At 47.6% G+C, this 25,092-nt stretch overlaps 1 protein-coding gene across 1 annotated transcript; it reads left to right on the forward strand.

The window, feature by feature from the left end:
• Positions 1-446: 446 nt before the first annotated feature.
• LOC100681539 (phospholipase A2-like) lies at positions 447-23,342 on the forward strand. Its single transcript, XM_029058242.1, has 4 exons — positions 447-558; positions 8,974-9,121; positions 10,194-10,300; positions 23,134-23,342. The coding sequence occupies exons 1-4, from the start codon at positions 498-500 to the stop codon at positions 23,310-23,312; spliced, it is 495 nt and encodes a 164-aa protein (XP_028914075.1). The 5' UTR covers positions 447-497; the 3' UTR covers positions 23,313-23,342.
• The last annotated feature ends 1,750 nt before the right edge of the window (positions 23,343-25,092 follow it).

Raw genomic sequence — 25,092 nt, forward strand, 5'->3', positions numbered from 1 at the left:
ATGGATGGACGAGGCACCGCCTGGATGGATGGGGAGTGTCCTGGAGGGATGGGTATTCAGAAGGTATGGGGTGAGGCCCGCATGGACTGGAAATGGCCTGGAGAGATGAGGCGTGGCCTGGAGGGATGGGATGTGGCCTGGAGGGAGGGGTGTGTCCTGAAGGGACAAGGCGGGGTCTTGATGGATGGGGTGTGTCCTGGAGGGACAGGGCGTGTCCTGGGTCCCATCCTGGATGGATGGGTCGTATCGTAGTTGGAAGGGGGTTTGTTCTGGATGGACGGGAGTGTCCTGGAGGGATGGAGCGAGGCCTGGATGGACTGGACGTGGCCTGGATGGATGGGGAGGGGCCTGGGTGGATGAGGCGGGGCCAGGAGGGACAGGTTGTGTCGTGTGGATGGGGCGAGGCCTGGAGGGACGGGGCGGGGCCCAGAGGGACGGGGAGGTGTGGTGCCGCTGTCCTCCCCTGGTGGCCTTGCTGTCCCTGTCGCTCAGTCCCCATGGAGTCGCGGGGGCGGCGGTTGCTCCCCCTCCTGCTCCTGCTCCTGCTCCCGGACACCGGTGAGTCCCCGCGGGGCGGGCGCTGCCCTCGCCCCAGCGCTCACTACAGGGCCCCGCACTTAGGAAGCCCTCCAGATACCCCACTGACTGACAGCCCCTGGGGTCCTGGCCCTGGGGAGGAGGGGAAGGACGGGCCGGGACCCCCGGGATCCTGCGGTGGAGGAGAGGAGGGATTGGGGGGAATTTGGGGGATTAGGGGGGACGGGTCCTGGGGAGAAGGTGTTGGCAGCGGTGGGGGTTGAGGGATGGAGGGGCGCCCCGGGATCTGGGGTGGAAAGGGGGGACACATCTCTGAAGTCCCAGGAAACCAAGCCAGGGGGAAGCAGGCGACGCTGGCAGAGAAGAGGCTCACACAGGGGGCAGAGCAGGGGGACAAAGCAGGGGGGAGCAGGGAGGCAGAGCAGGGGGGCAGAGCAGGGGGACAGAGCAGAAGGCAGAGCACGGGGACAGAGCAGAGAGGCAGAGCAGGGGGGAAGAGCAGGGGGCAGAGCAGAGAGGCAGAGCAGGGGACAGAGCAGGGAGGCAGAGCAGGGGGCAGAGCAGAGAGGCAGAGCAGGGGGCCTAGCAGAGGGGAAGAGCAGGGGGCAGAGCAGGGGACAGAGCAGAGAGGCAGAGCAGGGGGCAGAGCAGGGGGGAAGAGCAGGGGGCAGAGCAGGGGACAGAGCAGAGAGGCAGAGCAGGGGGGAAGAGCAGGGGGCAGAGCAGGGGGACAGAGCAGGGGGACAGGGCAGGGAGGCAGAGCAAGGGGCAGAGCAGGGGGCAGAGCAGAAGGCAGAGCAGGGGGCAGAGCAGGGGGGCAGAGCAAGGGGCAGAGCAGGGGGACAGAGCAGAGAGGCAGAGCAGGGGGCAGAGCAGAAGGCAGAGCAGGGGGAGCAGGGGGCAGAGCAGGGGGACAGAGCAGAGAGGCAGAGCAGGGGGCAGAGCGGAAGGCAGAGCAGGGGGAGCAGGGGGGCAGAACAGGGGGCAGAGCAGGGGGCAGAGCAGAGGGACAGAGCAAGGGGGCAGAGCAGGGGGACAGAGCAGGAGGGGCAGAGCGGGGGGCAGAGCAGAGGGACAGAGCAGGAGGGGCAGAGCGGGGGGCAGAGCAGGGGCAGAGCTGGGGGGGCAGAGCAGGGGACAGAGCAGGGGGACAGAGTAGGGGGACAGAGCAGAGGCAGAGCAGGGGGGCAGAGCGGGGGGCAGAGCAGGGAGGCAGAGCAGGGGCAGAGCAGGGAGGCAGAGCAGGGGGCAGAGCAGGGAGGCAGAGCAGGGGGCAGAGCAGGGGCAGAGCAGGGGCCAGAGCAGGGAGGCAGAGCAGGGGGCAGAGCAGGGGGACAGAGCAGGGGGACAGAGCAGGGGGACAGAGCAGGAGGGGCAGAACGGGGAGCAGAGCGGGGGGCAGAGCAGGGGCAGAGCAAGAGGCAGAGCAGGGGGGCAGAGCAGGGGCAGAGCAGGGAGGCAGAGCAGGGGGCAGAGCAGGGAGGCAGAGCAGGGGGCAGAGCAGGGGGACAGAGCAGGGGGCAGGCAGGAAAAGCCCATTCCCAGGGTCCGTTTGCAGAAAGGAAAATTCATTGAGCGCCATGTCCGTTTTCTGAAGATAATAATAATGTTGGTATCTGTTAAGTGCTTACTATGTGCAGAGCACTGTTCTAAGCGCTGGGGTAGATACAGGGTAATCAGGTTGTCCCACGTGAGGCTCACAGTTAATCCCCATTTTACAGATGAGGTAACTGAGGCACAGAGAATTTAAATTGTAGCGCTTCTCCCCTGGGCTGCTCAGTCCAACAGACCTGCCCACCCACTCACTCACTCACTCACTCACTCACTCACTCACAGACACACACCTTCATTGGTCGGACACATACCCACTGAGCGACACACACAGAGACTTAGAGTCTCACTGACCCACAGACACTGTCTCACACACACGCACACATACATACGCACACAGAAATCCAGGGACACTCAACACACAGTAGATACCAATACTCAGAAATCCAGAGACACACACCACACACTCACAGAGAAATCCAGAGACACATGACACACACACACACTCAGAAATCCAGACACACAACACACATACACAGAGAAATCCAGACACACAGCACACAATCAGAAATCCAGAGACGCACAACATACCCACTCAGAGAAATCCAGAGACACACAACACTCACATACACACACACACACTCAGAAATTCAGACACACAACACACAATACACACATACACTCAGAAATCCAGAGACACACAACACACATACACACAGAAATCCAGACACACAACACAAACATACAAACATACATATACAGAAATCCAGAGACACGTAACATACACTTACAAACACACACAGAAATACAGAGACAGGCAAGCACACACACTTTTTCATACCCTGCAGGCTTCTTGGAGAAGGCAGCAGGGAGCTGGAGTATTTTCCTTGGCCAGCAACACTGTGGCCACTTTATGCAAGCTCAGTGCCTTTGGATACCTTCCTTCCAAAACCAACCTGAAGTGGGAGCTCAGAGTGGAGCCAAGTCAGCCTTGAAGGGAGTAGTCCCTAAATCAGACTGTCCCTAAAATCTGAGCTGTGAGGTTTGGGACCATCAACTATTTACTCAGTTGGATTTGAGAAAAGCTTTGAGATTTTTGTGTGGGCAGTGTCTGGTGTCCAGTGATTTAGCTTTGGTATTTTAATACCGGGCATCAGTATCATAGTGAGAGTGCCTTGTTCGCCTTGCTTTCAGGACATGTTTGTTCCTGGGGAAAAGTGTCTGTTTATGGACTAAGAAGAAACATCGTGTGTAGGGCAAATTGTGCTTCATCTGCAAAACAGACAGCTCAACCTGATTATACTTGCCTGATTGCCTGGTGCAGCTAAGGTGAACTGTGTTCACCTCAAAGCACTAGTAGCCTCGTCTTCACACCAAGTATTTTGAAAGGGTCTAGAAAAGGAGGTTTGAAACTTACAAATGTTCCAAGTTCTACTGTTAGGGTTGAATAAGGAAATCATTATACTAATACTTGTTAAGTGCTCCCTATGTGCTAAGAGCTGTTCCAAGCACTGGGGTAGATACGAGTTAATCAGTTTGGACACAGTGCCTGTCCCATATGGGGCTTACCATGAAAGTAAGAGGGTGTAGGATTCAGTCACCATTTTACAGATGAAGTAACTGAGACCCCGGAAAGTTCAGTGACTTGCCCAAAGTCACCCAGCGGACACGTGGCAGAGCTGCGATTAGAACTCCGGTTCTCTAACCCCCAGGGCCATCCTCTTTGCACTAGGCCACACTGCTTCTCATCTCATCCGTAACTACCCAGCCTTTAGATCAATCGGCCAGTCCCAGGTGGCACCTCGGTCTGATTGGGCATAAGGGCAGAATGGAAAGAGTAGGGAAGACAGGCAATGCCAGGAGGCATTTAGGTGGAGAATAATGGTGTGAGGGAGGTGCAGAGATGGGTGGGGGTCTGCCCAGGAGGATGGCAAAATTAACCTCTCCAGTTATTCAGATGTCTCAGATGGTTTGTTAAGGACTTAACTATGTGCCAGGCACTGTACTAAGCACTGGAGTAGTTGCAGGCTAATCGGGTTGGACCCAATGCGTTTCCCACATGGGGCTCTCTCTTAATCCCCATTTTACAGATGAGGAAACTGAGGCAAAGAGAAGTTGGGTGACTTGCCCAACGGCCCACAGCAGACAAGTGGTGGAGCCCAGATTAAAACCCAGGACCTACATCTCCAGCCCGATTTCTCTTCCTCTCTGCAGTCTCACATTTCCTCTTGCCTTTAAGACATCTCTACTTGGATGTCCTCCCATCACCTCAAACTTAACATGGCTAAAACTGAACTTTTTATCTTCCCACCCATACCCTCCCTTCCCGCTCACTTTCCCATCACTGTTGATGGCACCACCATCCTTCCTGTCTCACAAGCTCATAGCCTTGGCATCATCCTTGACTCCTCTCTTCTGTTCCACTTACACATTCAAGCCCTCACTAAATCCGGTCAATTCTACCTTCACAACATTGCCAAAATCTGCTCCTTCCTCTCCGTCCAAACTGCTACCACGTTAATGCAAGCACTTATCCTATCCCGCCTTGAGTACTATATCAGCCTCCTTGCTGACCTCCCTGCCTCCTCTCTCTCCCCACTCCAGTCCATGCTCCATTCTGCTGCCCGAATCATTGTCCTTTAAAAACGTTCAGACCATGTTTCCCCACATGTCAAGAAACTCCAGTGGTTGTCCATCCACCTCTGCATCAAACAAAGACTCCTCACCGTTAGCTTTAAAGCACTTAATCTCCTTGCCCCCTCCTACCTCACCTTGCTACTCTCTTACTACAACCCAGCCCGTACACTTCGTTCCTCTAATGCTAATCTTCTCACTGTTCCTCGATCTCATCTATCTCACCACTGTCCTCTCCCTCACCTTCTACCTCTGGCCTGGAACACCTTCCCTCCTCATATCAGACAGATAATTACTCTTCCCCACTTCAAAACCTTAGTGAGGGCACATCTCCTCCAAGAAGCCTTCCCTGACTAAGCCCTCCTCTCCTCTTCTCCCACTCCCTTCTATGCCACTCTTAGTGGCTCCCTCATTCATCCTTCCTCCTGTCCCCACAGGACATATGTATATATCTGTAATTTATTTATTTATTCATTCATCTATTTGTTTAGTGTCTGTCTCCCCCTCTAAACTATGAATTGGTTGTGGGCAGGAATGTGTCTGTTTTTATATTGTACTCTCCCAAATGCTTAGTACAGTGTTTTGCACACGAGCGCTCAATAAATACAACTGAACTAGTGAATGAAAGGACCACTGAGTCCCAGAACAGTACACTCTCCACTAGGCCACGCTGCTTCTAGCGAGGGAATCTTCAAGTGATGGCATGGCTGTCCTTTCCTCCAGATCTACTTTAAGCATTAGGTAAACTGGGCAAAGACCCGGACCACCACCTTAAAGCGCCTCTACCAATGGCAATAAAAGGACCCTCAGAGCCGTCAGGGGGTCCATCATTAATTGATGGTATTTATGGAGCAGATACTGCGTGCCGAGCACTGTACTCAGCCCTTGGGAGAGAACAATACTGCATAGATGTCTACCAACTGGTTGAGTTGGTAGACATCTTCCCCGCCTACCAGGAGTTTACAGTCTAGAGGGGGAGACAGACATTAAAATAAAATATGGATATGAGCATAAATGCTGTGGGTCTGAGGGTGGGGTGAATACCAAATGCTTAAAGCCTACAGATCCAAGTGCAAAGGTGACAGGGTAATAATAATAATAATAATGTTGGTATTTGTAAAGCACTTACTATGTGCCAAGCACTGTTCTAAGCGCTGGGGTAGATATGGGGTAATCAGGTTGTCCCACGTGAGGCTCACAGGTAATCCCCATTTTAGAGACGAGGTAATTGAGGAGATGAGGTAATTGAGGCACAGAGAAGTTAAGTGACTTGCCCACAGTCACACAGCTGACAAGTGGCAGAGCTGGGATTTGAACTCATGACCTCTGATTCCCAAGCCCGTGCTCTTTCCACTGAGCCACGCTGCTTCTCTAGGGGTGGGGGAGGCGGGAAGTGAGGGCTTAGTAGGAGAAAGCTGCTTTGAAAGTGGAGAGAGTAGTGGTCTGTCACATATGAAAGGGGAGGGAGTTGTAGTTCAGAGGAAGGACATGAGCATGGAGTCGGCTGCGAGACAGACAAAATTGAAGTAATAATAATTACAATTGTGGTATTTAAGTGTTTACTGTGTGCCAGGCACCGTAATAATAATGTTGGTATTTGTTAAGTGCTTACTATGTGCAGAGCACTGTTCTAAGCGCTGGGGTAGATACAGGGTCATCAGGTTGTACCACATGAGGCTCAAAGTCTTAATCCCCACTTTACAGATGAGGTCACTGAGGCACAGAGAAGTGAAGTGATTTACCCACAGTCACACAGCTGACAAGTGGCAGAGGTGCGACTAAGCTCTGGGATACATACAAGGCAATCAAGTCAGACACAGTCCTCTTTCCACATGGAGCTCCGAATCTAAGATGAAGAAAGAATGGATAACGAATCCCCATTACAGATGAGGAAACTAGGCACAGAGAAGTTAAGTGCACATCCAAGATCACACAGCAGGCAGGTAGCAGAGCTGGGTTTAGAACCTGGGTCTTCTGACTTCCAGGCCCGTACTCTTTCCCCTAGTCCCTGTGGGGTGGTGTTAGAGGAGCTAAGCGTGAGGGATGGTTCATAGAAGGGATTCAGCAAGGAAGGTAAGAAGGAGAGAGCCGATTGATTGCTTTAAAGCTGATGGTAAGGAGTTTCTGTTTGTTGCAGGAGTAGATGGTATTTGTAGGTTAGGTTCTTGAGGAGTGAGAAGATTTGGGCTGCACCTTTTTTTAGACACATGACCCAGGCAGCAGAGTGAAGTAAGAACTGGAGTGAGGTGAGTCAGGAGGCGAGGAAATCAACAAGGTCAAGGCCTGATAGGAAAAGTGCATGGATCAGTTGGATAGAGAAGAACCATCAGATTTTAGCACTGTTGTAAAGGTTGAACTGCCACGATTTGGTGACAGATTGAATATGTGGGTTGAATGAGAGAGGTGAGTCAGGGATAATGCCACGGTAATGGACTTGTGAGACGGGGAGTAATAATGCTGGTATTTGTTAAGCGCTTACTATGTGCAGAGCACTGTTCTAAGCGCTGAGGTAGATACAGCGTAATCAAGTTGTCCCACATGAGGCTCACAGTTAATCCCAATTTTACAGATGAGGGAACTTAGGCCCAGAGAATTTAAGTGACTTGCCCACAGTCACACAGTGGTGTTGTCTAAAGTGATGGGAAAGAGAATGGAGTTTAGCTGGGAAGATGACAAGTTCAGTTTTGGACATGAAAGTCCCATGCAGAACTCCTGAAAGTTGCCAAATTAAAGTTGCCAAACTAAGATTGAAAGGGATTTGAAGAAAAGATTTCTTTAACTTCCATATCATGGTTCTCATTGGCTCTGGACCCTGAGTCTCCCTCCTTCCTAACTGGTACATTCCACTAGACACTTCCCAGTGTTCCTATAATAATAATAATAATGGTGTTTGTTAAGCGCTTACAATGTGCTAGGCATTGTACTAAGTGCTGGGGTGAATACAAGCCAATCAGTTGGACACAGTCCCAGTCCTACCGGAGGCTCACACTCTCAGTCCCATTTTACAGATGAGATAACTGAGGCACAGAGAAGCCAAGTGACTTGCCCAAGGTCCCACAGCAAACAATTGGCAGAGCCGAGATTAGAATCCATGACCTTCTGACTTCCAGGCCCGTGCTCTATCCACTAAGCCATGCTACTTCTCATATTCCTAGCAATGTGGGACCCAAAGCAGCTGCTCCATTGCAACAAGAGCAATCTAACTGAGGCCAACCCAACAGATCAATCAATCGATCACATTTATTGAGCGCTCACTGTGCGCAGAGCACTGTACTAAGTTCTTGGGAGAATACAGTACAACAAGATAACAGAGTTGGTAGTCAAATTCCCTGTCCACAATGAGCTTACAGTCTAGAGAGAGACATTAATATAGATCAATCGTGGATATGTACATAAATGCTATGGGACTGGAGTGGGGAGGGATGAATAAAAGGAGCAAATCAGGGTGATGAGTGGCAGGTGAGGAAATGAGGGCTTGGGGAAGAACAGATCATTTCTCCCCTTATTTCCTTTGCGCTGCTGCTTTGGTTTTTTTAAATGGTATTTGTAAGGGCTTACTATGTGTCAAACACTGTTCTAAGCATTGGGATAGATACACATTAATTAGGTTGGACACAGTCTCTGTCCCACATGGGGCTAACACCGAGTTAAAAGTAATCCCAATATATAGAGGAGGGGAAGTTGCATCCAGGTCTTAAGGCCTAAGAGTGCTCAGAAGAGAGTGAAGAAGGACCAATTATTGGTCCTTGGTGGTAAGAAATACTGTGCTTATCCTGACTTGGGGGACCTATCATCACCTTAAATTGAGTTTGCGTTCCTCCTGACTGCATGGAATTTTGAGTTGTTAGGCAACCCCTACCCCCAGCATATTTCCTGGAGGGAAATTTTAAAACTTAAATGGTCACCATGCAGAGTGTGGCAATCAGTGTTTTCCCATTTCTATAGAAGATTTAAGAAGAAGAAATGGATTTAAATTGCAGCCAAAGTGACATAAATCCGTCATAAATATGACCTTCCTCCCAGTTGAATGCTGTTAAATGCTGGAAGAGGTAAATGAAAGAAGTTACAGCTGCTCCTTCTCAGGAGGACTTTAAACACCAGGGGGATTCTCAACTGGCTGGGATGGTGGCCTGCCTGGAGTTGGGGGATGGATTAGGTGATCTTCAATGGTTCCTCCCAGCTCTAGGAAGCCAAGAGTGAATGTGCTTTGAAATTCTTGTCTGTCACTCGAACTCTGTCCCATTTCACTAGCTGCAGGGAAAGCCCGACCCAGGAGGAGCTTCATTGAATTGGCCAAAGCCATACAGTGCAGCACGGACAACTCCCCTCTGAATTATGTGAACTACGGGTGCTACTGTGGTTTAGGAGGAAGTGGTTGGCCCCAGGACAAAACCGACTGGTAAGAACCAAAGGGCTGTGGGCAAGGGCTTGGGTTAGGTGGCAGGAAATTGGGCAGGCTGGTCTCGCCTCTCCATATCATGGTTCTAATTTGCTCTTGGACCCGAGTCTCAATAGCTTAGTAACAATAGCCAAGGACTACCTTGGGCACCACCATCTTAGACGTCTTCTTAAACGTGAGGAAATGACATTTAAGATGGTGGCTCTCAGCCTGAAGAGCCCCCAGCTAACGGAGATGGAGAAGCAACAATCTAGATGAGCTCTAGAGGTCTTTTTCAGTCAGAGGATTCTGAGGTTCTTGGTTCCTCTCCTACAGCTCATGCCAACTCCCAGAAACCCATTCAGCTAGTAAATCACCTTCTCTGGATGCTATTTATGTAGGCCTACAAGGAACGGTTTTGAAATCCTATGGGCTCTCATAGGGTGGCAAATTCAATCCTTTAGAACACTAAGAGGAGGGAACCCAGCTCTACTACTAAAACCAAGCCCACACACTTGGCCCCTCTAATGCCAATTTTCTCACTGTACCTCAATCTCATATATCTCACCACCAACCCCTTGCCCACGTCCTGCCTCTGTCCTGGAACGCTTTCCCTCCTTAAACCCGACAGACAATTACTCTCCCCCTCTTCAAAGCCTCATTGAAGACACATCTTTCCTTGACTAAGCCCTCTTTTCCTCTTGTCCCATTCCCCTCTGTGTCACCCTGTAAGCCCTCTTTTCCTCTTGTCCCACTCCTCTCTGTGTCACCCTGCCTTGCTCCCTTGATACATCCCCCCTCCCATCCCCACGACACTTATGTCCATATCTGTAATTTATTTATATTAATGTTGGTCTCCCCCTCTAGACTGTAAGTTCATTGCGGGCAGGGAATGTGTCTGTTTATTTTCTGTTATATTTTCATCTCCCAAGTACTTCATACAGTGCTCTGCACACAGTAAGTGCTCAATAAATACGACTGAATGAATGGATGAAATTCAGTCCTTAAGACCAGTAAGAAGAGGGAAAAACTGCTAGGAAAGGAGAAAAGATCACCGCTGAGGGACCCTCCTTAATCTCTTTTCCGCATCTAGGTGCTGTCATAGTCATGACTGCTGTTATGGCCAGGCCGAGGCTAAAGGTTGCAACCCCATATTGGAGCCGTACAACTTCATGTGCAAAGACAGGAAGGTAAACTGTGGTGAGTAGAGAAACCCATCAATTTGGCAGTCTGGCATTACCACGCACACTACTGTTTGGTGCTAAAGAGTTGTAGAGGCGAATAACATGATGATGCTAACCTTTGCAGAAATACAAGAGAGACAGTTATACGTCATCACTGAGTAGAAAGAATTATGCAAAAATGGAAGAGATATAGTAAGTAAGAACTGGATGCCTAAGAGAACGTGTATATTTATATGTTATTTAGAGGGGAAAATGTAAGTCCTGAGGGGAGTTGGATTGTTTGGCCAGAACAGAATCATTTGGAGTTATTCTGGGAAGATGTTTGGGTCCCTAGTCACAAAGCAGTCAGAAGATCATGGGTTCTAATGCCAGTTCCAACACTTGTCTGCTTTGTAACCTTGGGCAATCACATCACTTCTCTATGCCTCAGTTACCTCATCTGTGAAATGGAGATGGAGACTGTGAGCCCCATGAGGGACAGGGACTGTGTCCAACCTGATTCACTTGTATCCACCCCAGTGCTTAGAACTGTGCCTGGCACATAGTAAGCGCTTAACACATACCACAGTTATTGTTGTTATTGTTATTTGTTGGGGAGGGTGCTGTAGGTTGGAAGAAGAGCATTGAACAGCATGAGCTCGGAGGCGGGAGTTCGAGAGTGAGGGCTACCAAGATTGTGAGCTTGGAAGGAGGTCAGAGTGGATGCAGGGGAATAATGGGTGAACAGAGTGGATATATAAGCTAGTGGTAGGGAGCCTTGAAGCCGATGGTAACAAGTTTTTGTGTGACATGGAGGGATATGTGCAACAACTGGAAGTTTCTGAGTAGTGAGTAGCAAGTTACTGCTCTGTTCATTTTCTCTTGACCTCTGTGTCCCTCAACTGGCTTAGCCCAAGAGAGAGCAAGAGAGAGAGGGAGAGAGTGTGTGTGTGTGTGTGTAGCTTCCTAGTTCTCCAACCCCATGCCCCTAGGTAATATGGCAGGACATAGAGACTCCATGTCATTTAGCTCACATTTATTTTTTCCCACTCCTTCCACTGTCTGCAGCTGGCACCACGGTAACTGACTCCCTTATGGTTGCCAAAATTTTGCCTATTGGAAGTGAAATTCTCTTTCAACAATAGTACAGAGAAGAGCACGGCCTAGTGGAAAGGACAACCTTGTCAGCGCTGACTTTGTGCCAGGCACTGAACTGAGCACTGAGTTAGTACAAGGTTGGACACAGTCCCCGTCCCACATGGGGCTCACAGTCTTGATCCCCAAATGAGGTAAGTAATTGAGGCACCTAGAAGTTAAGTGACTTGCCCAAGGTCATGCAGCAGGCAAATGGTGGAAGTGGTATTAGAAACCAAGACCTTCTGACTTCTAGGCCCTTGCTCTATTCACTAGCCATGCTGCTTCTCAGTCCCAGACTCACTAAAACCTAAATTCGTACCTGGAAAAAACCAGTTGTTACCTTATAAAAAGTGAAAACCTGTCACCCAGCTTCCCCACTCTGAGAGTGCTCCGGTAAAGGGAACTGAGAACAAGTTGCTGAAACCCAGGAGACTGGGTATAATAATGATAATAATAATAATGATGGTATTTGTTAAGTGCTTACTATGTACCAGGCACTGTATAAAGCACAGGGGTAGATACAAGCAAATCAGGTTGGATGCAGTCCTTCTCATATGTGGGGCTCACAGTCTCAAACCTCATTTTACAGATGAGGTAACTAAGGCAGAGAGAAGTGAAGTGACTTGCCCAATGTCACACAGCAGACAAGTGGCAGAGCTGAGATTAGAACCCATGACCTTCTGACTCCCAGGCCTGTGCTCTATCCACTACTCCATGCTACTTCTCGTAAGAAAGCCCCAACACTGGCTGAAAGACCAAAGACCGTCCCTCTTCCCACTCTACATATGAATTTGTTCTGAGGTAAACTCCCCTTTGGAAGATTTGAGAATTAGGGAGTTTCCAGTTGACTAGAAAGTCCAGTTTGGGGGCATTTCTGAAGGGAGGAATAGAGTGACCATTCACCTGGTTTTACATTAGACAGTCTGGTTTTTCAGGCGATCTGTCATTCATTCATTCATTGTCATATTTATTGAGCGCTTACTGTATGCAGAGCACTGTACTCAGCACTTGGGAGAGAACAGTGCAACAATAAACAGTGACATTTCCTGCCCACAATGGGCTTACAGTCTAGAATAGGGGAGGCAGGCATCAATACAAATAAATAAAATTGCAGATATGGACATAAGTGCTGTGGGGCTGGGAGGGGGGAGGAGCAAAGGGAGCAAATTGGGGTGACGCAGAAGGGAGTGGGAGATGAGGAAAAGTGGGGCTTAGTCTGGGAAAGCCTCTTGGAGGAGATGTGCCTTCGATAAGGCTTTGAAGGGGCGGGGGAAGTAAATGTCTGTCTTAATAGAGGAGGGAAGGCATTTCAGACCAGAGTCAGGACATGGGCTAGTGTACAGTATTTTTACTTTAGGCATCTAGCTTCCCTGTGCCTTAACTCAGCACTTATGTCCATATCTGTTATTTATTTATTTATTTATTTATGTATTAATTCATTCATTCATATTAATGTCTGTCTCCCCCTCTAGACTGTAAGCTCGTTGTGGGAAGGGAAAGTGTCTGTTCTACTGTTATATTTTACTCTCCCAAGTGCTTTGTATAGTGCTCTGCACACAGTAAATGCTCAATATATGCGATTGACTGACTCCTGCTGATGAATCCCATGGCCTTGAAGCAGCCACCAGATTCAAGGGAATCTGGGAGGAGAGCACAGTGGTTCTGGAGCAATGTGGGGTAAATCAGGGGTCCCCTTGGAAAAACACTCTAGATTCAGGGGACTCCCACAAAATGTTCTGTAGGATAACATTGTGCTTCTGGTGTCCGGTATCCACATAGACCATTTCTGGCTTCCCTTGGGTGGAAGATAAGGAAATGAGTTGTGTCCACCCTATTAGTCCTCTTGCTGTGGGAAGGGAATGTCTCTTTATCGTTGTGTTGTACTCTCCCAAGCACTCAGTACAGTGCTCTGCCCACAGTAAGCATTTAATAAATATGATTGACTGAGTAGGAAGTGTTTTGGAGTGCTCCACAGATCAGCATAGAAACTTGTTAGATCTTACCATCTCCAGAAAATGCTCTCAATCTCTCACCTCACCAACTCGGCCATATCACTAATAGTCCATATCCTTCTAACCTGCCTTCTTGCCCACATTCCCTTAACCCCAGATCTGTCCTCACCCACTGTGGGCCCTCCGGACCTTGGACTCATTCTACCTACCTATCAATCAATCAATCAATCAATTAACCATCTTTATACTGATCTCTGTAAGCTCACTGTGTGTGGGGAATATGTCTCCCAACTGTGTTACAATGTTAAATTGTATTCTCCCGACTACTTAGAACAATGTTCTCTGCGCACAATGAGCGCTTAATAAATACAACTGGTTGATTGATTGAATTAAGCGCTTACTATGTGCAAAGCACTGTACTAAGTGATGATGATGATGGCATTTATTAAGCGCTTACTATGTGCAAAGCACTGTTCTAAGCACTGGAGAGGATACAAGGTGATCAGGTTGTCCCACGTGGGCTCACAGTCTTAATCCCCATTTTACAGATGGGGTAACTGAGGCACAGAGAAGTTAAGTGACTTGCCCAAAGTCACACAGCTGACAAGTGGCTGAGCAGGGATTTGAACTCATGACCTCTGACTCCCAAGCCCAGGCTCTTTCCAGAGTACCATATAACAATAGCACAGAGTTGGCAGGTACATTCCCTGCCCATGAGGTACCTATCCCAAGCTATTATTGTTGTTATACTGTACTCTCCCAAGCATTTTGTACAGTGCTTTGCACACAGTAAGCATTTAGTAAATATGATTGAATAAATGAAGTTATCCCACCCCTTCTACACTCCTTTCAAACTCTCCTATCTCTGAGTGCTAAAATCTATTCCTTCTGTTTTATTATACTCTCCCAAGTACTGATTACAGGGCTCTGCCTGTAGTAAGTGCTCAACAAATGCCTTCAATTGCATTGATGGATTGATTCAACTCCAAAAACTCTATTCCCCCGCTAGGCTTCTGGCTCCCTGCACCTCCAGGCCCACACTACCATCCTGGGACCCTCTTTTTTTTCACTCTTGCACTAGTGCAGCCAGGCACTGCTAGTAAAAATGCAATCAGTCAATCATATTTATTGAGTGTTTATTAGGAGCAGAGCACTGCACTAAGCACTTGGGAGAGTACAGTCTAATAATCTAACAGATACATTCCCTCCCCACAAGTTTACAATCTAGAGGCTGACTTTTGCCACTTCAAATTCACTCTCCCCTGCTGTAATTCATCTCTTTCTCTCTTTCCCCCACCTAGCATCATTTTTCTGTTCCTCCTCCATTGACTCCCATATCTGTAGCCCATTCCAACTATTCCAAACCTTAAACTGCCCCTGAAGCATCCAGTACCCAAACACTTCCCACCCTAATCCTTGATATTAATAATGACTGTGCTATTTGTTAAGTGCTTGTGCTAAGTGCTGGGATAGATGCACTATAATCAGATCGGGCATAGTCTCTGAACCAAATGGGACTCCCAGTCTAAGGGGGAAGGAAAGCAGGTGTTTAACCCTCATTTTATAGATGAGGAAACTAAGAGAAATTAAGTGACTTGCCCAAGGTCACTCAGCAGGCAGGTGGCAGAGCTGGAATTAGAATCCAGGTCTCCTGACTTCCATCCTGTGCTCTTTCCACTAGGCCACATGTCTGATAAGAGACAACCAATGAAATCTCTCTCTATTATGGGCCTCTACACAATACTGGTTTATTTGTTTGCTTTTCCTTTTTCTCTTCACCTCCCGTGTTCCTTCACCCTCCTGCCGACCTTGAGGCCATGTCAGTGTTGATATTTCCACTGGAGGGCAGTCCATGATACTCACAATTATTTGTGGTGCTGGGCAAGAGAATTCACCGAAATCTACAAACCTCCCCTGGATAGGGAAACAATCAATCGATCGGTGGTATTTAATGAGCACTTACCGTGTTTAGAGCTTTGTACTAACCACTTGGGAGAATGGAGTACATAGAGAGAAAAATTAAAAAAAAATTGTTCCCCTAATATTTTCCACCTTCATTTTTTACAACCTCACAAGTGTTTCTTGGCTCCTAAATCAGGAGACCCTCAATTGGGAGGGGTGAGAAAAGTTAATAGATTCAGAGTGATGAACTGAAACATTTATAGGGATCTAACAAACTTTAACAATGAACAATCTCTTTAAAGAGACCCAGTCGTTTTCTAAGCAAACAGGTTATTCTCCTATTCCTTTAATACAGGCAACTTTAGGACCAAATTTCCCCTCGTGAAGTACCATTGGTTGAAAGACCATTGTTCTTGCTCCTCTAGTATGATGGAGAGGGGGGTTAAATCCATTAGATGAGGAAAATGATTTTTTTTTAGGTTTTTGAGGCTTTCTACCAACCCCCTTTAACATGGGGTTCATAGAGAGACAATGTCAAACCTATTACCTGTAAGACCAAAGGTTGCAGGTGAAGAGTTTGGTTTTGGTATTTTCTGCATATTTCTGGGTCTGGACTCCAAAAGAGTTCTCTAAGTGGCCCTATCCATTCAGCACAACTTTTTTCAAGTGGCTCAGAGAGCTAAGTGTTCTAAGGTGTTGGACGCTTCTAGGACTTGCACTTGTGTTTTGACAGGATCCCCAGAGCTGTTGAATTAGAAGCACTTGACCTCATCTAAAAGATGAGTCTGATAACTCAACCTCCGTCTGCTATTTAGTGTTTGGCATTTCTGGCAAAGGGGCTTAACAGGCATTTCAAGCCAGAAATTCTAGTGCATGTTTTTTGCACAAGTCACTTAAATTATCTGTGCCTTAGTTACCTCATCTGTAAAATTGGGATTAAATTCTCCTCCCTCTTATTTAGACTGTGAGCCCTAAATGGGACAGGCACTGTGTCCAATATGATTAATTTGTATCTACCCTAGGGCTTAGAGTAGTGCTTGATACATAGTAAGTGCTTAACAAATACAATAATAATAATAAAGTTAAGGGAACTTCACCATCAGAAGATCCACCATCTTCTGCATCTACAAAGATTTCAATCCTCTCTCTTTGGAGGAATAATGATAGGAGTGGAGGGGTCGTCAGAGGACATCCTGAGTCAGAAACTCATACCACCCCCAAGATCATATCTGTTTCCTGACACTACCATTCCTCTGGACTACACAACTTGTGACTAGATTATTATTCATTCATTCAGTCATATTTATTGAGTGCTTACTGTGTGCAGAGCACTGTACTAAGCGCTTGGAATGTACAATTTGGCGATAGAGAGAATCCCTGCCCAACAACGTGCTAACAGTCTGAGACAACAAAACAAAACAAGTAGTCAGGCATCAATACCACCAAGATAAAGAGAATCATAGGTATATACACATCATTAATAAAATAAATAGAGTAGTAAATAGTATATACAAATATGCACGAGTGCTGTGGGGAGGGGAAGGAGGAAGAGCTGAGGGAGGGAGTAGGGAGAATGGGGATGAGAGGAGGGGCAGAGGGAAAGAGAGGGCTTATATCATCCTCCTCACCGGTCTCCCTATCTCCAACCTTCCCCTGCCATTCCAGTATAAACCTCCCATTGCTGCAAAGATCCACTTCTTTCCTCACAACCTTCCAGTGTCTTTTGGTTTCCCTCACCATCACACAAAAATTCCTCAGAATCTGCCTCAAGGCTACCTGCCAGCTCTCACCATTTTACACATAGCCTTCTTTACCCACTGCTCCTCAGCTTTTCCTCTTTTTTCCTCTCAAGAAATTTTCTAGTTGTAGCTCACATTGTACTTTCCATCCTTTATCCCCTCATTCAAGTTCTGGCCCGAGACTCCCTTCCCCTATGATCTGTCAGATTGCAGCCCTCCCCGTATCCAAAATCTTAAAATTCCACTTCCAACAAACCTGTCCGATGAAATCGTCATATCAAAATGTCACATTAAATTGTCATATCGCCCCATCAACACTCTCTAGCCCTTATTCCTCTCTCAGCACTTTCTATTCACATATAAGTGATTCTACAGTCAATTTATTTATTCTGACTATATTATTTTTAAATCTTTTTATGTCTGTTTCCCCCCCTTAATTAATGTTGGTGTTTGTTAAGCGCTTACTATGTGCTGAGCACTGTTCTAAGCGCTGGGGTAGACACAGGGGAATCAGGTTGTCCCACGTGGGGCTCACAGTCTTAATCCCCATTTTACAGATGAGGTAACTGAGGCACCAAGAAGTTAAGTGACTTGCCCAAAGTCACACAGCTGACAAGTGACCGAGCCGGGATTCGAACCCATCACCTCTGACTCCAAAGCCCGTGCTCTTTCCACTGAGCCACGCTGCTTAGCATGCAGGGCGGGTCACTAGAGGCAGAGAACAAGCATATTCCCAAGTGCTTAGCACAAGGCATGCAAGTGATTCCCATCCAGTGAGTGCTTAATGAATACCATTATTGATTCCTGGGAAGCTTACAAATCTGATTGTCTGAGTAGTTGTCTCAAAAGTCATTCGCAGGGAGGTTTTCTGTGGTATTTGTTGCTTACTAAGTGCTGGAATGGACACAAAATTGTGCACAGTCCCTTATCCCACAAGAGGCTCCCAGTTGAGGAAGCTGAAGCACTGAGAAGTCAAGTGATTTGTTCAAGGTCACACAGCAGGCAATTAGAACACCGATCTTCTTGTTGAGGAAGCTGAAACATAGAGAAGACAAGTTATTTGTTCAATATTACACAGCAGGGATTAGAACCCAGGTCCTCTGGCTCCCAGGCTCATGCTCTTTCCACTAGGACGTGCTCCTTCACTCTCTCATTCCCACTGGAGAGTATGGGAAACAGAAGTTAATAAAGTCTCCCCAAAATAACAGCAATTATCAGAGCCAGGACTCTCTTAATCTGACCTATGTGCCATGGCTCTGCCATGAGCATGGGTTAAAAAAATGAAGGAGGAACAAAATGAATTTTCTGTTTCACTGCCTCTCTGTTAAGCACTGCATGAAATACCCTCTCCTCAGGGTGTGGACAAAAATTGCATGAAGTTTGCAAGTTTTTTGAGAGTAAGTAGGTCCTCATCTAGGTAGACAGATTCCAGCATTACAGGAAACACCCACCCCAATCCTTTGTCAGGGCGCATCCAAGAGCTGAATCTAGAGTGATTTTTGTGGAAACTTTGCCTCACTGACTCCTCTGGAGCTCTTGGAAAGGTGTTGCCAGATACCTGAGCCTGCCTCTCCCTGTCATCCCCTTTCCTTTCCATCCCCTTCCTCTCCCTCCCTACCATGGCCCCAGTCCCCTGCCTCCTGACTCTCTTCTTAGCTGGTAGAGCAGTTGGGATGAAGCCTGCTGTCTACATTTAGATTGTTCATTCGTTCATTCATTGATTCATTCAATCACATTTATTAAACGCTTACTGTGTGCAGAGCACTGTACTAAGCCCTTGGGAAAGTACAGTACAACAATAAACTGCAACGTTCCCTGCCCCCAACAACCTCACAGTCTAAAATAATAATGATGGTATTTGTTAAGCGCATACTATGTGCCAAGCACTGTTGTAAGTGCTGGGGTAGATATGAAGTAAGCTGGTTGTCCCAAGTGGGGCTCAAACTCTTTATCCCCATTTTACAGATGAGGTAACGGAGGCTCAGAGAAGTTAGTGGCTTGCCCAAGGTCACACTGCAGACAAGTGGCAGAGCTGGGATTAGAGTCCAAGTCCTTCTAACTTCCAGGCCCTTGCTTTATCCACTAGACCTTGCTGCCTTTCTGCTTCTTTATCAGCTGTTTTGTTGGTAGTTTGAGGTCACGGCCAAAGTGAATTGCTCAATCAATCCTATTTATTAAATTCTTATTGTGTGCAGAGAACACTGTACTAAGTGCTTGGGAGAGTACAATATAACAGAGGTGGCAGACACATTCCCTGCCCACAACAAGTGCACCGTGTAGAAGATGAGGCAGACATTAACAGAAATAAATAAATTACGGATATATACATAAATGCTGTGGGGCTGAGGGAGGGGTGAATAAAGGGAGAAAATTAGAGCAACACAAAAGGGAGTGGGAGAAGAGGATATGAGGGCTTAGTCAGGGAAGGCCTCTTGGAGGAGATGCGCCTCTTCCAAGAAGGTGCGGAGAGTAATTGTCTGTCAGATATGAAGAGGATGGGCGTTCCAGTCCAGAGGTAGGATACGGGCAAGAGGTCGGCGGTGAGATAGGTGAGATTGAGGTACAGGGAGTAGGTTAGCATTAGAGGAGTGAAGTGTGCGGGCTGGGTTGTAGTAGGAGAGTAGCAAGATGAGGTAGGAGGGAGAAAGGCGATTGAGTGTTTATGTAACCTCCCCAAGGGCCCTCCTCCTCCCAACTCTCTCTCCTCCTCCAACTCTAAATTCGCAAGTCTCTCTCTTGGTCCTAATCTCTTCTAGTTCCACTCTCAAGTCTCTCTGAAAATCCATCTGTTCACATAGCTTAACTGTAACCTTTCTGCCATTGACTCCCCAGGCAACCTCATCAGTTCCGTGCCTGACAATTTTGCATTTCTTCCTGCCTGGTGGAGAGACTCTTCTTAGCATCTCAAGCTTAAAATGGCGAAAACTGAATCAATCAGTCAATCAATCATTGGTATTTACTGAGCACTTACTAGGTGCCGAGCACTGTACTTTGTGCTTGTAAAAGTAAGATACACAGAATCGGTAGAAACTGAGTTTCTCATCTCCCCTCCTAAGCCTACCCTTCTGCCACTCTGCTGCCCAAATTATCTTCTTAAAGCCTCCAAAGGCTATCCATTTTTGTTGTTTTCAAAGAGAAACTTCTGACAGTTGTCAAGGTTTCAAGGTTTTATGAGAAGCAGCATGGTCTAGTGGCAAGAGCACGGGCTTGGGAGTCAGAGGTTGTGGGATCTAATCCCGGCTCTGCCACTTGCCTGCTGTGTGACCTTGGGCAAGTCACAACTTCTCTGTGCCTCAGTTACTTCTTCTGTAAAATGGGGAATGAGACTGTGAGCCCCAAGTGGGTCAGAGACTGTGACTAACCCGATTACCTTGTATCTACCTCAGCGCTTAGAACAGTGCTTGGCACATAGTAAGCGCTTAACAAATACCATAATTATTATTAATTATTAAGGCTTTCCCTTAGCCCTCTTCCCACCTGCATTTTCTCTCCCAATGTTTAATACAGCGCTCTGCACATAGTAAGCACTTAATAAATACTATTACTACTGCTCTCCCAAGTTCTGCACATAGTAAACACTCAGTAAATACCACTGATCGATTGACACTACTACTGCTGTCTTTTTTTTATCTTTCTGCTCTCTTTCCCTGCTTCATGCCAGTTCACTCCTCCCAAGCTGACCTCCTAGCAAGACAGAGTTGTCCCTCAATGTGGCAGAGAAATGTCAAATGGTGACAGCACGACCATATCTGTGAGCACTCGTGTCCCTGCAAGAAAGCGTGCTTGCCCTCTTGCTTCCTGTGTCATTGAAAATACAGTAAGTCAGAAGAAACTGGGTTCCAATTCCGGTTCCACTACTTGTCTGCTGTGTGACCTTGGGCATATCACTTCATTTCTTGGTGCCTCATCTGTAAAATGGGGGTTAAGACTGTGTTTCCCCATGTAGCACACGGATTGTGTCCAATCTGATTATTTCGTATCTACCCCAGCTCTTAGAATGGTGTAAATGTTTAACAGATACCACAGAAAAAATGCCATGTCATTGGCAGATGTGATTCTGCCCCCAGGGTGTTTATAGAATCACAGAAGGAAGGGAAATAAGCTTTGACTAGGAAGAAGTGTCTGAATGAAAATGCAGTTGGCGAAGAGCCCTAAAGCACCAGAGACAACACCTCTAAAGACTCAGTCAATCAATCAATTGTATTTATTGAGTGCTTGCTGTGTGCAGAGCACTGTGCTGAGCATTTGGGAGAATACAGTATAGCAAAGCTGATAGACACATTCTAGGCTACAGCAACTTTTAGCATCTGTCTCCCCTTCTAGACTGTAAACTTGTTGTGGGCAGGGAACGTATCATTTATACTCTCCCAAGTGCTTAGCACAGTGCTCTGCACACAGTAAGCACTCAATAAATACCATTGATGATGATGATGATGGTGATAGTGTATTTTTCTGGCTCCTTGCCATGCGGGGGAATCAATAACTAGACAACAACGGTTAAGAAGAATACCTAGACAACAATGGTTAAGAATAAGCAAGGTGAATCCCAATGCCAGCAGGGCTTGCCCTTGAGTTGTTTTAATAGTGGTAATAATAATAATAATCATAATTGTAGTACTTTTTAGGTGCTTACTATATGCCAGGCACTGTTCTAAGTGCTGGGGTAGATACAAGGTAATTGGGTTGGACACAGTCCCTGTTCCACATTAGGCTCACAGTCTTAATCCCCATTTCACAGACGAGGTAACTGAGGCACAGAGAAATGAAGTGACTTGGCCAAGGTCACACAGCAAACAAGTGGGGGATCTGGGATTAGAACCCAGGTAGTTCTGCCTCCCAGACCTTTGCTCTAGCAATGATAATTTGCATGGAGCCATCCATCCTCTCATGTGGAGAGGCAGGCCTGCACTGAGACACAGCTGGTAGGTAGAGTCTGTGGTCACATAATAGAGTATATTTGAGACCCCAAAAAGCAACAGATGCCACTGGGCCTTCGCTCGTATTCTAAGCTCTTGCTGAACAGTTTAGTAAGAGTCAAGGTGAGTCTTTTCAACTTTCTTACAAAAGTCTCTGCACAACCAGCTGAAGACAAGGGGACAAAAAGCCAAAATACAAGGAGCTGTGGGGGCAGTGGGGCCAAATTTTCCCAGAAATACCACTTTCCTTGGGCATGAAGGTATGAAGAAAAAGCAAACATAGCATGAGAGAGAGAGAAAACATTCCAGGGCTGCTCCACATTTAACTAAATGTAGATAAGTAGTTGGATAATTCAAGTAATGGAAAGTTTTATCAATAGTTTTGGTTGTGGTGAGCTGATCTTTATCTACAAAGAACAAGTCTTTCTTCATTTACTCATTCATTCATTCTATGAGTGCTTACTATGTGCAGATCACTGTACTAAGCGCTTGGGAGAGTACAATACAACAATAAATCATCACATTCCCTGCCCACAATGAGCTTAGATTTGTTGAATTTGAATTATTTTCTTTAGCCTTCTGTTAATGGTATGTTTCAGGCAAATTGTAAAATCCCTGATGACAGGAACTGCATATTCTCCAAATTTTGTCATCCTGTAGCTCCAACTAATAGTCTCAATAAGTCTTTTCTGATCTTTCTGTTTTCAATAAATGTTTCTCTGATCGTTATTAACTCTTGAGCATCTAGAGGAGGAGCAGAGATTACACTTTAAAATTAATTGATATTTATTTTTTCTAGGTAATGAAATAGTAGAGTCTGAGAGTCAGAAGGACCTGGGTTCTAATCCTGATCCCTCACTTGTCTGCTGTGTGACCTTGGGGAGGTCACTTCATTTCTCTGTGCCTCAGTTGCCCCATGTGTAAAGTGGGGATTAGTACTGTGACCTCTAGGTGGGACAGGAACTGTGTCCAATTTGATTAGCTTGTATCTACTCCAGTGTTGAGAACAGTGCTTGACACAGAGTAAGTGCTTAACGAGTACTGTCATTAAAGAAACGAGGAGAGACACGAAATATAGTGCAACAGTGACCAGGAATAAAAATAAAAGACTGTTACATTTTGTAATATCAAACTGTAAATCGTGTTATTGTTTCCTAAAGTCATTGTCTGCTTGCTCACTCTGACCTTTTTAAATAATAACTTGCTTTTTTTAACCTCTTCCAGACTCGCTGGAAGATAGATGCCAAAAAATGATGTGCAAGTGTGACAGTGAAGCTGTCAAGTGTTGGGCCAAAGTCAAATTGAACCGAAAGTATGAATTCTTCCCCCAGTATACATGTGGAAAGAAGCAACCCTCGTGCAAGGCAGACAAGAACAAACTCACCGTCTCAGATAAATATTGAAATGCAAAAATAAAAATTATTTTCACGGAGTAAAAATAGTTCCTTGTCAAAGTTAACCTTAGGACTCGGGAGCTGAAATATCTAGCGCATACCCAGTGTCCTTGTCCTTGTTCTTTCCCTCTCTCCTGATCATTGTAGCAGAGCACGGGAATCGTCACTTGGAAGGTCCCTTGCCGCCACCCAGAGAGACCCTCCCTGCCCAAAGACGGGCTCACCGTCTCCACAGGGGAGACAGGCGGCCAAGTCCAACAGAACCCAAGACAAACAAGCCCGGGGGTGGGTCTTCTCCGTCCCCAGTCACTCGGAGACAACTCGCTTCCTGCACAGAGCCCGGGCCCCTGGTCTCCCCTGAGGAGCCTCAGCCTCATCCCGCTTCTTCCCCCTAGGTTTCACCTAGATACACACACACCCTTCTCTCTGGGGTAGCAGTGCAGTCCATTCAGTCAGAGGGAAAAGCTGCCAGTTGAGTCTGCCCACAGGAGAAAAGAGAGGATCCTCAAAGCTGAGGAGAATCGCTGAGCACCCATTTTTCTCTTCAACTAATAATAATAATAATGTTGGTATTTGTTAAGCGCTTACTATGTGCCGAGCACTGTTCTAAGCGCTGGGGTAGACACAGGGGAATCAGGTTGTCCCACGTGGGGCTCACAGTCTTAATCCCCATTTTACAGATGAGGTAACTGAGGCACCGAGAAGTTAAGTGACTTGCCCAAAGTCACACAGCTGACAAGTGGTAGAGCCGGGGTTCGAACCCATGACCTCTGACTCCAAAGCCCGTGCTCTTTCCAGTGAGCCACGCTGCTTCTCTAACTGGCACCAAAAAGGTGCTGGGCCAAACCCGCAAGGCCAAAGCCGGGGGCGGGGGGGCGACGCAGAAGGGAACGCTCAGGGCTTGGGGCCCAAACTGCTAAGGCTGTGGCTGGGCGGGGAGGCCCCCAATGGGCAGGAAAGGATTTGGGGTGGACGGGCAAGGCACCCCGGTGCCGCCCCTGCTCCACTCTAGGACCGGGGGCAAGTCACTTCACTTCGCTGGGCCTCAGTGACCTCCTCCGTCCAATGGGGAGGGAGACGGTGAGCCCCACAGGGGACCGTCAGAGGACTCCGCATCTCCCCCAGCGTGGAGAACAGGGCTCTGCACCGAGTCAGCACTCCGGAAATCCTCGGGAATGAAGGGCAGGCCGGGGACAAGGTGAGCTGGGGGGAAAGGTGAGGAAAAGGGAAAGGGGAGGCCAGGGGAACACATGAGGCTAGGGGAGAAGGTGACAGGAGGGGAAAAAGTTGGCCCAGGGAAAAGGGAGACGATAGAGGCCAAGGAGAGGCCAAGGCGAGAGGAGAGGCCCGGGAACAGGGAAGGTCAGGGAAAAAGTGTGGCCTGGGGAAAAGGTTAGGCTAGCGGAAAGATTAGACCAGGGGAAATGGTTCAGCCAGGGGATCAGGTTAGGCCAGGGGAACAGGGTAAGCTGGGAGAGAAGGTTAGGGTAGGGGAAAGGTTGGGCTAGGAGAAAAGGCGACGCTAGGGGCAAAGATGAGGCTAGAGAGAAAGGAGAGGTCAGGGGACAAATGGGAGCCCGGGAAAAGATTCGGCTCTAAGACAAGGTGAGGGCAGGGGAAAATGGGAGGCCCAAGGAAAAGCCCCAGCCTGGGGGAACAGGGGGACAGGGGCGGGGCCGAGCTGAGAACCCATGTCCGGCATCCCTGGAAACCCCAGCCAGTGACCCTCTTTCCGTGGAGGGTCACTCGGCCGCCTCCCACCCACAACCAGGGCTGGAGGTCAGGAGAG

This window comes from Ornithorhynchus anatinus, chromosome 2 (assembly GCF_004115215.2).
Source record: "Ornithorhynchus anatinus isolate Pmale09 chromosome 2, mOrnAna1.pri.v4, whole genome shotgun sequence".
Lineage (NCBI taxonomy): Eukaryota > Metazoa > Chordata > Mammalia > Monotremata > Ornithorhynchidae > Ornithorhynchus > Ornithorhynchus anatinus.

Coding starts and splice junctions, on each gene's coding strand:
- LOC100681539 (XM_029058242.1), top strand. CDS start 498: ATGGAGTCGCGGGGGCGGCGGTTGCTCCCCCTCCTGCTCCTGCTCCTG. Junction 9,122..10,193: donor CCCCAGGACAAAACCGACTG/GTAAGAACCAAA, acceptor TTCCGCATCTAG/GTGCTGTCATAGTCATGACT. Junction 10,301..23,133: donor AGACAGGAAGGTAAACTGTG/GTGAGTAGAGAA, acceptor AACCTCTTCCAG/ACTCGCTGGAAGATAGATGC.